The following is a 14,907-nucleotide window of genomic DNA, read 5'->3' on the forward strand; positions in this document are numbered from 1 at the left end:
AGTTCATAGTTCATACTATCGGACAACTCATATTTATTCGGCTCGAATGTTCGTTCATGCGGAAAAAGCTCAAATCTCGATACGATGAAGCTGAAAATCTCCTAAAAATCTTTTGGAAAACTGTATCAGACGACCAACAGACAAATGGTACAGTAGAGAATATTAACATAGCTTCAACAACCACAGTACTAGACTACTGCTAGGGCACCTTCTTGTACTTTCAGTACCTTGAGGTTTCTTGGTAGATCTGGACAACAATCTTTCTGTCCATATCAAATGTACCATAATGACAGAATTCTCTCAACCAACTTCAATGAAAACTAATTCCATATTAGCATCAGCTAATTAAAACTTACTAATAAAACATGGATATATTAAGATGATATAATTAAGTTCATACACTTGTTTGTCCAGAAAAGAAACTGAAACCAACTTAAAATTTATCGAACATGATAAAGAGATAACAAAATTATACCTACTTAATTTGATAGAAGAACCATATATATGATATTAATCCTAATTAACATCTCCTTGCATGAGAGGAGTATTGAAAACTCCATGCCAATTAGTAGAACCATTAATCCCAGTGATCCAGTTGCTCTGTCTCCCTGCAGCATCAACATCACCCATAATGCTACCACCATCTCCACCACCATTGAGCTGCCATGGATATCCCCACAATACCCTTCCAGCTTCTGGAGCCACCGCGGCTTCTCGGGCAACACTTGGACCCTCTTGCTTCACAGTGGTGACTGTCACAGCTTGTGTTGTGGCACCACTACTCATCAAATCTTCATATGGGAGGTTACCCATTTGAGCTTCCACATTGACATTCATACCCCCAACATTTTCAGCATTGTTCCCATAGTAAGAAGCATTCTGAAACCCATTGAATGGATTTTCAAGATACCCATTTCTTATAGCATCAAGAAACCCATGGGTACTACCGGCATTAGGATTATTACCCATCACTGAGAACTGATCATGGTCATGATTCTGATAGTGATCAAACCCTAGTTGCCCATTTTGAAGCCTTGCAAAGGCAAGAGAAAGGTCAGTAGAATCATAAGCAGCCAAAAGAGGGTTGGCTTGGAGGAGTGATGGGTGATGATCCTGACTAGTTCTGATCCTTGATGAAGAAGATGAAGTGGATGATGATGAGGATCTACGGTTCTTCCTGCACCCTCCACCTACAGGAACATTTCTCAAAGTGCCTCCTTTTGTCCAATACCTTCTACAAGATTTGCAGAAGTATCTAGGCTGAGTAAGACTGTAGTTGTTGTAGTAACAGAACTTGGTGTTGCTGGAGTCACATCTTGGGCATTTCAAGGCTTGTTCTGGTGGGGGCTTCAGTTTCTTTTCTTCACCTGCTTTGTTGTTGTTGCTGCATACCAACATGCTTTCTAGTGTCTCATGAGATGCCATTTCCTGCACATAAAAACATCGATCAATCACAAATCATGGACCGATGCATATACAGTGACGGAACCAGAATTTCGAGAGAGTGCGACTTAGGACGGGTATGATATTGTTTTACAGGTGGAAATTTTACAAATATCCATATACTTGCCAGTTTGATAATATATCAACTCTTCCAGAAGAAAACAAAGTTTATAGGACTCAAATATGGAAAAAGTACTCAAGGCAGCTGGAGAGAGTGAATTTGTGTACACACAAATGAAGAAGTGGATATTGTGGCTTGTGATTGTAGCTTCAAGAAGTCAAGCAAGCATGTTTTTCTTAATAAAGTGAAGGGAAACATAAAAAACAAAAATCATTTTTGGGATCTTTTTCTTGGACCATATTCAGATTGAGAATTTGGTAGAATTTCATAATTAAAGACCCCACAATTGATTTTAACCCCCAATTGGATTCAAAAATGAACCTGCTAAACTTAAGATCAACAAGTAAGAGAAGTCTCCAATTTGCAAGAAACATCATAACAACCCAAAAAAATACCACAAATTATTCTATCCCTAATAATGTTGATTTCTTAGTACTTTGACAATTAATAGCAAAAAAGAAAAGAAAAAAAGAAGCCTGAATAAACATATATATGAATCAAATGGTTCAAAAAAGTCACATTAAAAATAAAGGGTATTAATCTAGGAATGATTAAAGTTGAGCAGTAGTAATTAAGAATGAAATAGAATACCTGGTTGTGTTGTGCACTTGAATGATCCATACCATGCAATATCAAACTATAAGATGAACTTCAAGGACTTGAAACTAGCAGCAGATATATGAAGGAGAGACTGTTTGTGGAAAGATATATAGATGATGTGTGACTATGGGAATATAGAGGGGTAAGGAAGGAGAGAGGGAGAGAGAGAGAGAGATGAAGGGATGGAAGCAGAAGAAGAAATGATGCAAAATGAGATGAGCAAGGAAGCCTATATATAAACAAACAATATAAGTTACACTCATGAAACGAGAGAGAGAGAGGGGGGTAGTAGTAGTAATGATTACAAGGGAGGGGTAATGTGTTGTTAGGGTACGGGAGGTGGGGGCGGAGATCGATGTGAGCTTGCCTTAGCACGCAGATAAAGCAACCCTGCTGCGTAAGACAGAGAATATGAGAGAGACTACTGTATTTATCCATCAAATGTGATCACTCACGAGTTTATCACTTGCTTACTCACAACTACTGTTGTAATTCTTTTTTACACTGTGAACTTTTAACTAGTATTACTTCCATTTTCGATACTATAAACTTATATTTGATTAATCACAATATTATTTTATATAAAAACTGATATTGATAAATTAATAATTCTTCTATTTCAATTAATTTTTAATAAATAATAATTTGTAACTAAATATAATTATAATAAATATGTTAAATAAGTGTTTTGTTGGGTATTTTAAATAGATTTCTAAATATTTAAAAACTTACAAAAAAAATAGACATTAGGTGTATTTTCTTAGTGAGGATGTGTAAACATACATACCATACCATAGTATTCCCGCTCAGAGAGGGTAAAATGTACGGAGCCCTGCCCTCTTTTAAAGTAGAGAGACTGTTTCCGGTGAAGATCCCCAGCTTAGTGCACAATAACTAAAAGGGTGTGTAATACAATATTACTACAATATCTTAGCTCATGGCCTTTTTCACATGAGACTTACCGAAACATTACCCATCAGCAGTGTCAAAGTTCGGTGGAGGAAATAATTGAAGAAATCAAAAACCAACACTTTCACGAATTGCAAGGATAAAGACGTGGGAGAAGAGAGATTGGTGCAAACCTCTTCGTAAAGCATAACACCCCAACACTCAAAACCTCTGTAAACCACGAGACCGAATCTCAACTACTCTAATACGCTATCGCCAATCATTCTTATCAAATGTCATATCCCCGTGAGATTCGGCGCTGAATTACATTTACGCTTAACATGTCTATACCAATGTAAACGCCCCTCCCTTATTTTCTCAGAGATAGGCTCAACACCTAAAAGACGGCGAAAAGTAACACTCGGTATATGATATGTCATGGTGTTACCACAAATCCAATGCAACATGCGCATTTCTGCTGTCTCTAATCGACGCTCCTGAACTTTTCGCAATGGCCAACACTCAGAACCATATAGTAATGACGGTCTAATTGCCACCCGATAAAATTTACCCTTTAACTTCAACGGTATATTTTTGTCACACAACACACCAGTAGCAGCCCTTCAATGTAACCATCCTGTCAAAACACGATGAGTCACATCCGTAGAAATATCACCATTACTCTGAGAATGTGTAAACATATTAATTATAATTACACTTTTATAATTTGAAAAGCCTCAAATGCTAAGGTTTTAAGATTTTAATTTATTAAAATTAATATAAATATCATATATTCGTAACTCGTAAACAAGTATATTGTTATATTTTTAGATATGTCGAGATTCAAAAATTATAATTTTAACAAGATTTAATTGTTTAATATTAAACTTTTATAGGAATTTTAGATTCTAATTTTTTGTGTGTCTCAAATTAGATATGTGTTTGATATGCTATTGTCATTGATCACTTATATCTATATTACATATCTTGTTCATTCACAAAAAATAGAAAAAAATTATCCCGGTAACTTTTTTTAAATAAGAAAAGGGTCCTGGTCCCCAGCAAGTGATTGCTGGGAGAACGTTATCTGGCATATGATTTTTCCACCGTTGGATGACTGGCTGGACGGTTGGGATTAGAAGTTAGATTCACCACATCTAGCGGTTTTTAAGCGCTAGACGCTATACGTCTAGCGGTTAAAAACAACTAGACAGTAGTATTTTACAATTTTACCCTTAGTACGTCTAGCGCTTAAAAACCGCTAGACGTCTTGCAGCAGTTAAAGGAAACGAAACCAAAAGCGCACAAACGGTCGAAACATAGTTCATTCAAACACATTAACCGCAACAATCCAAATAACCACAACCACAAGCCAAGCTTTTTCTGATTTTGCTACACCTTATTCCGTCTTCAAGGCATTCACAAACACATAGATATCATATTCAAAATCGAAACACATATGAAACACATAGATATGCATATACAGTCAAAAACACATAGAAATGCATATACACATAAAATCGCTTCATCTCTGTGGAACCAGTTATAATCGATTATACCTGAGTAGTCAAGAAACGTGAATAAAATTGCTTGCTTGTGATCATCAGAATCGCACTTCATCTCATTTGATCGCCCTAGTCAGTTCAGTACTGTGTTTCGACCGTTTGTGCGCTTCTGGTTTCGTTTCCTTTGACTACTGCAAGACGTCTAGCGGTTTTTAAGCGCTAGACGTACTAAAAGTAAAATTGTAATTAAATACTAACGTCTAGCTGTTTTTAACCGCTAGACGTGTAGCGTCTAGCGCTTAAAAACCGCTAGACGTGGCGAATCTAACATCTAATCCCAGCCGTCCATCCAGGCATCCAAAAGTGGAAAAATCGTATGTCAAATAACGGTCCCCCAGCAAGTTGCTGGGGACCAGGACCCATAAGAAAAATACTGTCTCACGAGTGGACTTACACGCTTATATCTATATTATATATTTTGTTTATTTCATAATATTTTTTTATCTCGATAATTTTTTCTGGAAAAGTTACTATTATAATCTATCAATTCGTAGAGTTTTGATTTATAGAGTTTCGATCGCACATCATTAACATTAAGAGACGGACATATAGTCAATTTCCAAAGAATATATGAACAACCTCTTTCAAAATTGAATCAGAGTTAGGGATGGCAATCGGTCGGTATGGTTCGGTTTTGGAGAAAACCGAAACCGAACCGGATACTGTTTTTCAAAACCGAACCCGAACCAAACCGAATCGAAGCCCGAAGTTCAAAAACCAAACCCGAACCACCGGTTTTTGGTTTCGGTTCGGTTTTAACCAAAACCGAAAACTATATAAAAAAATTCTACAAAAATATATTTAAAATATAGGTTCATAAACAAGTCTTTTATTCAAAAATTAACATATCCTCAATTTGTTACAAAACATTCATGATTAAATTAGCAATTACAATAATTCATAATTAAAGAGAAGCTTCATTGTTTTTAAGTATTAGTAAAATATTATTAATTCAGCTTTTTAAAATTTTTTTATTAATTCAGCTTATTAAAAATAAATGTAAGTTAATTGCTATACACAAGAAAATAAAACATTATATTCTAATATAAGATTGTATGGATTTTATTTTATTTATTTAGTTGAACAAAATTTTTGATGATACTTTTCTTTTGTTCAAATATTATTCAATACTAGATTATGTTTATTTTATTATAGGAATATGTATTTAGTATTTATAAATAACTTTGTATCATATTCAATATTTGAATAAATGATGAAATATTATTAAAAAAAAAAGATAACAATATAATTATTCTTTTTTACACATATCTTTTAATCTTTTGATAATGACTATTTTTATACACATACATACATACATACATACATACATACATACATACATACATACATACATACATACATACATACATACATACATACATACATACATACATACATACATACATACATACATACAAACTTACATACATACATACATACATATATATATATATATATATATATATATATATATATATATATATATATAGGCTCATGATCAAATAGAAACCACTTTTAAAATAAAAACTAGAAACTAGTTTCCCTACCACTATCTATAACTACGGGTATCACTAATTTATACTGCACTAATCACTGTTTTTATACAGTATGTAAACAGCGATTTTTATTATCAATATTGAGAAAATCTACTTATCTAAACTATTGATAATCGGTTATAGATGATCAATTTCATCCCTAGGAAGGTTCTTCACGGTAGGAAGCCGCAAGAGAAGTTGTATGATGATGGTAAGTAGTCGTTAGTTTTCTAAGTTATGATGGAAAGTGTATGTGACTATTGGTGATGAAAGACAATGATGGCAAGTCATGGAAACGTCTGATAATGGTGGTAAGAGGTCCATTATTACGATTTGGGTGAAGATGATGGTCATATACGTTGCATATATGTGTATATATATATTTATATCCGCGAGATATGCTATATATAAATTAGTGATATGTTATGTACAAATTAGTGATTTCTGTAGTTAAAAATAGTGATAAAAAACTGTCCAGAAACTGGTTTTTAGTTTCTAGGCTAATTTGGTTTCTATTAGAGTAGGACTATATATATATATATATATATATATATATATATATATATATATATATATATATATATATATATTGTATATCGGGTTTGGTCGGGTTTCGGTTTAGTTCGGATTCGAATCGGGGTTCGGCTATTCGGGTCGGTACCGGTTCGGTTGGCCTAAAAACCAAACCCGTACCAAATTCAATCGGTTTTTAAAAATAAAAACCAAACCCGAAACCAAACCATAAAAATCGGGTTCGGTAAAAACCATTCGGGTCGGTTCGGTCAGATATCCGTCGGTTCGGAAAATTTTGTCATCCCTAATCAGAGTCCATGAACTATTTCGATGCTAAAAATCTAAAACTTATAAGTAGGTGTTAAATCTGATCAATTAATGAGTTCAGAGATTTGGACAATAAAATCGAAATAGTTCAGAGACTTATCAACCGATTTTCCTCTAGAAATATATGTTTTTCATGCCGATAGAACCGTAATCATAAATCATCAATAATCTCCGGATAATTTTTTATAGATTAACAGAAAGATATTAATTATTTTTTATACATTATTAATTACCTCCGATAAACATGTTTCAGTTCTAACAATATGAGTATGAAGCTAACAAAATGAGTATACCTTCATAGTAGATTTGATTTTTGACAAAAATAAGATGAATATTAAGTGTTTCAAACATATAATAAAATAATTATTTTTAGTTTCTATATGAGCAATGTAATAAAAAAAAGTTATTTACAATATAGATTAATTGTACAAACAAATTGTAAAATTCAATTAAATTATATAAAAAATTTAATTAAAACTAAATTATATGTTAATCTGGAAAACAGATGGAACCCTGCAGGAGGAGATGCCGGGACCGGACGAAGGAGGGCAAGGCAACATTGAAAAATGAAGGAACATACTACTTTTACGGGAGTATCAATCAATCCAAACCGTTGATCACTATTCCGAAAAGCTAAAAAGCACATATTCTCGTCTGATTTGATCTGATCTGGTTCGATTCAGCGGCCTACCGCAAATACACGCCTAGCTAGCTAACAGATTAACAATCATTTTTAGATTAAACAACGGAGTTTTATTGAATTCGGGATATTTTCACTGATAAGAATGATCTTTTCGTGCACAAAAATTTTAATAATAAAAATATTATATCCAAAAGAAATGCAGTTCTTAGTGTACATCTACGGTAGAACGACTAGAACGATCTTATAATATATATTTATATTTTAGATCGGGATAGATGTCCGATTCCCAAAATATCATGGAGTGTTATTCCCGTCGCTCTAATTTCCAAACTTCAAACCACAAACTCGTCGAGAATAGATTGAGATATGCGTAGAAATTTAGGAAATTTATTAATTCTTTTTAAGAATATCATAATATATTTAGTAATATTAGGTTCATTTAAAATTATATTATTAAGACACAATATATTAATATATAATATTTTCTATTTTTCTATAATATTCTAAGCATTATTTCAAATTACTATTAATTTCTAATTGAATAAAATTAAAAAATAAAACTAGATATATTATAATTAATCATATTGGAACGTGAAAAGGTTAAATGATGAAGATTTATTCTAAAAAAAGATGAAGATTGTTTAAATTAAAAATATATACAAATATAACTTTTTGAACAGCTCTGAAAAATATATTTTGGTTTATCAAAAAAAAAGGATGGGGATCAATCAGGCCGAGGAGTCCATCCCTGATTTTAAAAATAAGATAAAATGGATTAGTACAGTAGAAACTCTTTAAATTAATACTCGGTAAATTAATAAACTCTCTAAAATAATAAATTTGGCCGGTCCTGACTTAAGCCAATATAAAAAATTGAAAAACTCGATAAAATAATAAGATAATAATTTTTCGGGAGATCCCTTAATAATTTTCGGTCCCAAAAAAATCATAAATTAATAATTTATAGAAACTTGCTTAAGAATACTCTACATCGAACACATATATTCTTCTTATTTACATTTACGATACAATACTTCAAAAGTCATTATTGATTTCCAATATATATGAACACAGTAGTTACTAATTTATGTTGAGTCCCAAGATTCGCTGCAATGTAATTCTTTTGACTAAGTTGCCATTTTGTTTAATATGTACGGTGTATTAAGTTGAAAACTCTTTAAATTAATAATTATTAATTTATCGATAAATTAATAACTCTCTAAATTAATAAATTTCTCCGGTCCCGACATTATTAATTTATAGAATTTTTACTGTAGTTGCTAGAATTGATATAACTTATGGTTATAAATCAAGATCGAAACTTGCTATAATTCGATAATTTTCTGTTTAGATTAATTTGAAGTACTTGAGATGTGAACTTCCGGTTAAAAATCAGGTATATTAAAGAATTATACATACATTTATTACAATTATGTTAAATTATTATATAAAAAATTATGTATAATATAATGATATAGTTTATTCTATTTAATAAAATTTTTCGTGAAATTATGAATTCATCGATTAGCAAAATTTCATCAATCTTGGCCAGTTTTTTACTAATTTTATTTGATATGGTTGTAGTCTGAGTATTATGAAGTCAGTTCTAACTATTCGATCGGTTCTTGACTATCAAGGCAGCTTAATTGTCCTAAGATTGATTTGAATACTGAAAATTTTAATCCCGGCACTCACAATCTTGGTTACTCAGGTCTCAGGTCACATTTATATCAGATAAAAACATTAACATGTATCTATTTAAATAAAATGTATTTATTTATATTCTAAATTTTAGTAGGAGTAATATTATTTTCACCTTTTCAATCATTCTATTTCAAACCGTATGAATTAGAACTTCACATATATTTTTTGGGAAGAATACTCATTATACATTTTAATACTGAGACTAAATTAGTTAATTATATTGATATAAATTATTTTGTACAATATAAGTTAATGATTTATTAACATTTGTCGAGCTTGTACTCTATCTCTTAAAAATATACTTTCTCCGTCCTGCTGAGTTATATGTATTTTAATATTTGCACGTATTTCGAGATTCCTATAAAAATGAAAATTTTTAATTTTTTTTTGTTATAAAAGTCTGAACATCAAACTTTTATTCGGATTTAAAAAAATAATATTGTATCACTATACTATTAAAGAGTATTAAAAAATGTGTCGAAAAATAACGTATACAATAAGACGGAGATAGTAATTTGTTATAATTTTTAATAATATCTTATACCCAACAAATCGTAAATATAAAAAAATTATATAAACATGCATATAACTAAAATTATCTTTCACTTAAAACAGTTTTTTATTATAAACAATAACCATTTTTTAAAATTATGGCTAAATTATGGTAAATGCTTAAAATGTTGGCATGAGGAGGGACCCCAATGGTACTACAGATGTGTGATTGTTGTGCATATGTACACATGTATGCTGGAGTGTGAACACAGTAAACAGTGATGTGAGTAGTTGATCAGCTTTGAGGTGATATTGACAAATGATTATCAAAGGGAACATCAGTTGCCAGACCTTTATTTTCATGCCTTATATCCACCCAAACCATCCAATATATACTGTACTTCTCCACTTAAATTTAGAATAATAACACTCCGTCTATTTTACACAACCATCGTACAGTATTTGATATAATTTAAGATGTATATGAATTATAATTTTACAATTTATATCTAAAAATTCTTTCTTATATAAATATAGATATTTTCATTTTATTCAGAGTTGTGAAATTATATTTTATAAAAGATTTGAAATCAGTGTATAAGTTCTCCGGCTCAATCCAAAATAGTGAGCGAGTAGGAGCAAATTTTTGTCTTAATCCTGCTCCTTTTGATTCTAGGCAGAGTCCTCTGCAAACACAATCCAATTAAGATGGCAATGTTTAGTCTGCGGTGGTGTTTGGCGACGGATTATAAGCCCAGCTAGGTTTATGAGTTAGAAGTATTTATTTATACCGTTTGTGTAAAAGGGTAAGAAGTACGTGAAAGAAGTTAGGTTTATTTCACGGTCGTTTGGGTTAGCTTAAAATAAGTGACTTATTGCTTATAGTAAAAAAGTGGAGTAGAAATGATAAGTTAATAAAATATTTGGAAAAGAAGCAGAAGCTGTGAGAGAGAAGTTAGCATTCCCAGCTTCTTAAAAATGCTTCTATTTCTTTGCATAAACGAGTTAAGAAAAACAAAAGTTAGAAGCCAGATTTGATTCTTAGAAACAAACACCGCATATGTTTCACGACTTATACTTCTTTCCCAAACAGTTTAATCAGTCATAAATCTTAAGTTGCTTCCAATTTTTACTTCACTCTTTATTTTAAATCAAAATCACTTATTTTAAAATCAGGCAAACGACCCTTATATATATAAATCGGATCTAAATAGTCGATTTCAATTAAAATCCCGTCAAACTCGGCCGGCCCTGCTGCATGGTCCTTCTCCTTCCATCCCACAGAGCATGAAACAAAACAACACATGCAATCCCCTCAAAAGTCTAAAACCCATAATCAAACAATCAGATTTCACTAAACAAAAGAGATCATCACAAAGCTCAATACTTGAGCCATGCATCTGCGTTCCACTTTATCTAGTTATATCAATAAAAACACTCATATTCGAGAGCCAAGATATATGGAGCATTAGCGTGATAATCGATGCACATACATTACAATCACATATTCGAAACTGTTGGTATGAACATGTCAGTACAAAACATATACCATCAACAAACAATCATTGATTCCACTCTGATATGTTGGTAGATCCCTTCATATGGGCTTTATTTTGCCTCCATGTTTCAAAAACAGTGTAATTCTAGTATGTACAAAACTAAAGCACATCTCCTACAATGGAAAATTTAGATTTTAACGTGAGACAATATGTTGTGGTGGGGTAGAGTGTATCATTACTAGGGATCAGTCAAGAAGTTTGACTGGTCAAATCATGAGAAGTCAGTCAAAGGAACCACTCCTGATGAATGAAATTAAAGTGAAAGTGAGAATGTGTGTGAAACTGTGCCGGATCAAACATTTGGGAGCATTCTTGAGGAGAAGAATCTTGCTATTCCCACCGCATACATACTAGTTCCGCAGCGGGGATAGATTTCAATGAATATCTGATCGTACTGATATGATAAATATTCATTTACTAGCATTTTTTTTTATAAATGAGTTAATTTAATAATAAAAAACCATACGACGTCTATCTAAACAGTCGTGTCGAACAAACAAAACACAGAAACAATCACAGATTAATCCATTTTTCTCGGAGATAAAATCACGTGATTTGTTGAATTGTTGAAGATGATATTTACACGTACTTCGCCGCTTTCGCTTCCATCATAACCAGTTTGAGCTATCGACCGAGAATGCAGTCCTCTGACAACTTTTACTACCAAATCAAACATCATACTCACACAAATGGTGAGAAAATAACAAAACTCATACAAACGGTGAGACAACAAAAAACCAAACCAAACGCGAACAAAACTCGACAAACTAACAACCTTAGATATGCAAATAGGTAAAGAAATACTAGACTAAACCAAACAATTCTTAGATCTGGAGAACAAATCCACAGAAACAAGATAACTCGAACCACTTTCAAATACAAAATCACTGGGAAGAACGAGAAATCCGCAGCTCCGTGAAATTGACATCTATGAAAAAGCAGGTCAAATCAGAAAAAGCTTGGAATCCTTAGATCCGAAAAAACAATAAACTAATGCCAAGATTTAAGAAAAACAGACTAATCTTATCTGATCAAGAAAGAATTTATTGAAAGAAGAAAAACACAAAACAAATAAAAGGTTTTGGGGCTTTCCATCGGTAGAGATCTGGTGAAAGCCCCGACGACTTCCAAGCAGTAAGAAAGAGGAGCGGCCGGTCGAGAGATTAGGTTTAGCAGAAGTTGGGGATAGGTTTAACCATCACTTGGAAAAATCTATTTGATCACTTACTAGCATTTTAATATTCAAATTTAAGTTTGGTTCTTCTTTTCAAAAATGAAATGTTTGTTAGATTTGATCATATCATTTCAAATCCTACATAGAAGACAATCCAACCAACCAAATTGAATTTAAATTTCGTAGATATAAATTACACATAAATTTGATCACATTTTTTTCTATAATAATTTTTGTAATTTCTTCTTATACATAAAAGTTACCGATTATGCATTTCTATAAAGTTCTCAAATATGGAAGAAAGAATGATATGTTTTATAAAAATAATATATGATTTTTATCAAAATTAAAATAAAATAATATATGACCTTCTTTAAGAAATATATTCGTAATGTCCTATCTATTTAATTCAAGTTTACTATTTTAGTCTTATTTTCTTTTCATCCCAATTTCTCAATTTTGATGTAAAAATTGTGAAATGAAAATTTATAAAAAAAATTCACCTCTCTATAAACAATACTCAAGAACATGAATAAAAATGTAATAAATTAGGAAGAAGGTGATGGATAAATTCAAGAATCACAAGTGCTGTGTTCGTCACATAATATTGTTATAAAATTTAGGTTAAACTTGCCTTTTCTTGGGTTTGCAAGAAAAGGCACAAAAAATCACTACAATACTCAGGTTGAATTGTTTGAAGGAAAATAACTTGTTTTTAGAAAATAATTTTTCAAGAATCTAACTAATTTTCTAATTTTTTTCAATATATATTCCCTATAATATGTATTTCCCTTGGAAATTTTTAAGAAATCTTTTGAAGAAACTTTCGGATAATTTCTGGAGAACATTTTCCTGAGAATCAGCTGAGACATTCTTCTAGAAAAATTTCCGCGAGAAATTTTGCTGAGAAAATTTTCTGTAAAATCTCTCAAAAAAAATTTCAAGAAATATTCCTAATCTTTTTTCCAAGATAATATATCTAAAAAATCAACCAACCAGACAAAAAACATTTTCCTAAAAAATATTTTATAAATTCAAATAAACGAAGAAAAAGTGAAATAACAACTTAATTATTATGTCATCTTAGAAACCGGTTCACAGCCACCGGTGGATAGAGACCGGTTTCCAGCCACCAGATCAAGTCCCTCCATCCTGTGATCTTACAGCTAAAAAAAAGGCTCCCCGCAATGAAACATTGCAACCCCGCAATGAAACATTGCGGGTATGAAAGACCCCACAATGAATCATTGCAGGTATACAAGTCCCCGCAATGTTTCATTGCGGGGAGTCTCTTTTTATTCCCTGGACCCTTTTACCCATCCCTTCACATATCATATGCCTTGTAAAGTTTATTATATTAAATTGTTATCATTTAACATTTTTAAATTAAATTAAAAATATTGTTAAGGTTAGAAATAGTGAATTTTTTTTGATTTTTCTTAATACAATATATGAATAAGCTTTAATCGAATTTCTATATATTTTTATCTTATTAACTATTTTATGTCTTTTTGTTATACTAATAATTTTACTTATTTGAATACTGCTGCTTGTTTCTTAAATATATCGAACACATGTTTGAACTATGTAGTTCACATGCTATTTTAAGGTTAATTAACTTTTTGTAGCTAAAATTGAATTATTTTATTACAAGTTATTCACTTTTTCCAATTCTTTTTTGTACTGGTAGTGTTTTCAAATGTACTCAAACATTTTCAAATCAAAGATCAATATCGAAATTATGAATAAACATCACTTAAATTTGTTGAATATTAGTAAGAACACATATAATTAGTATTTTTTGCTAGAATTTAATAATTTTTGACAAATTATAAACTATTTTCAATTCTCGTATGTACAAGTAGTTTTTTCAAATATACTCGAACAAATACTAATCAAAAAAGAATATCTAAATTATTATTAAATATCACTTAAATTAGTTAAATATTAATAAGAACACATATATTAATATTTTCCAGCTAAAGTTGAATAAATTCTTACAGTTTATTGAAAATTTTCAAATATTTTGAATAAAATAAATAATATTATCTTCCCCGCAATGAAACATAGCGGGGACAGTTTACCTAAATTTCATACCCACAATGAAACATTGTGGGGATTATGTACCCCGCAATGAATCATTGTGGGGTGTTAAATCTTCATTTGAAAGGTGGCTGGGTGAGGTGGATAGTTTATTTGTTTTAAAAGACACCCGCCATGAGTCATTGCGGGTAGTTTACTTTTTAAATGACACCCACCATGTTTCTTTGCGGGGAGTAAAAGTTCCCTGCAATGAAACATTGCGGGGTGTATTGGTACCCGCAATGAAACATTGCGGGGAGT

The 14,907-nt window shown here is 31.4% G+C and overlaps 1 protein-coding gene across 1 annotated transcript; it reads right to left on the reverse strand.

Annotated features, from left to right (window-relative positions):
* Nucleotides 1-352: 352 nt before the first annotated feature.
* LOC108220205 (dof zinc finger protein DOF2.1) lies at nt 353-2,592 on the reverse strand. Its single transcript, XM_017393906.2, has 2 exons — nt 2,156-2,592; nt 353-1,428 (listed from the first exon to the last, which is right to left on the reverse strand). Exons 1-2 carry the CDS (start codon nt 2,183-2,185, stop codon nt 517-519), a joined length of 942 nt encoding a protein of 313 aa, XP_017249395.1. The 5' UTR covers nt 2,186-2,592; the 3' UTR covers nt 353-516.
* Nucleotides 2,593-14,907: the final 12,315 nt, after the last annotated feature.

This window comes from Daucus carota, chromosome 5, assembly GCF_001625215.2.
Source record: "Daucus carota subsp. sativus chromosome 5, DH1 v3.0, whole genome shotgun sequence".
Lineage (NCBI taxonomy): Eukaryota > Viridiplantae > Streptophyta > Magnoliopsida > Apiales > Apiaceae > Daucus > Daucus carota.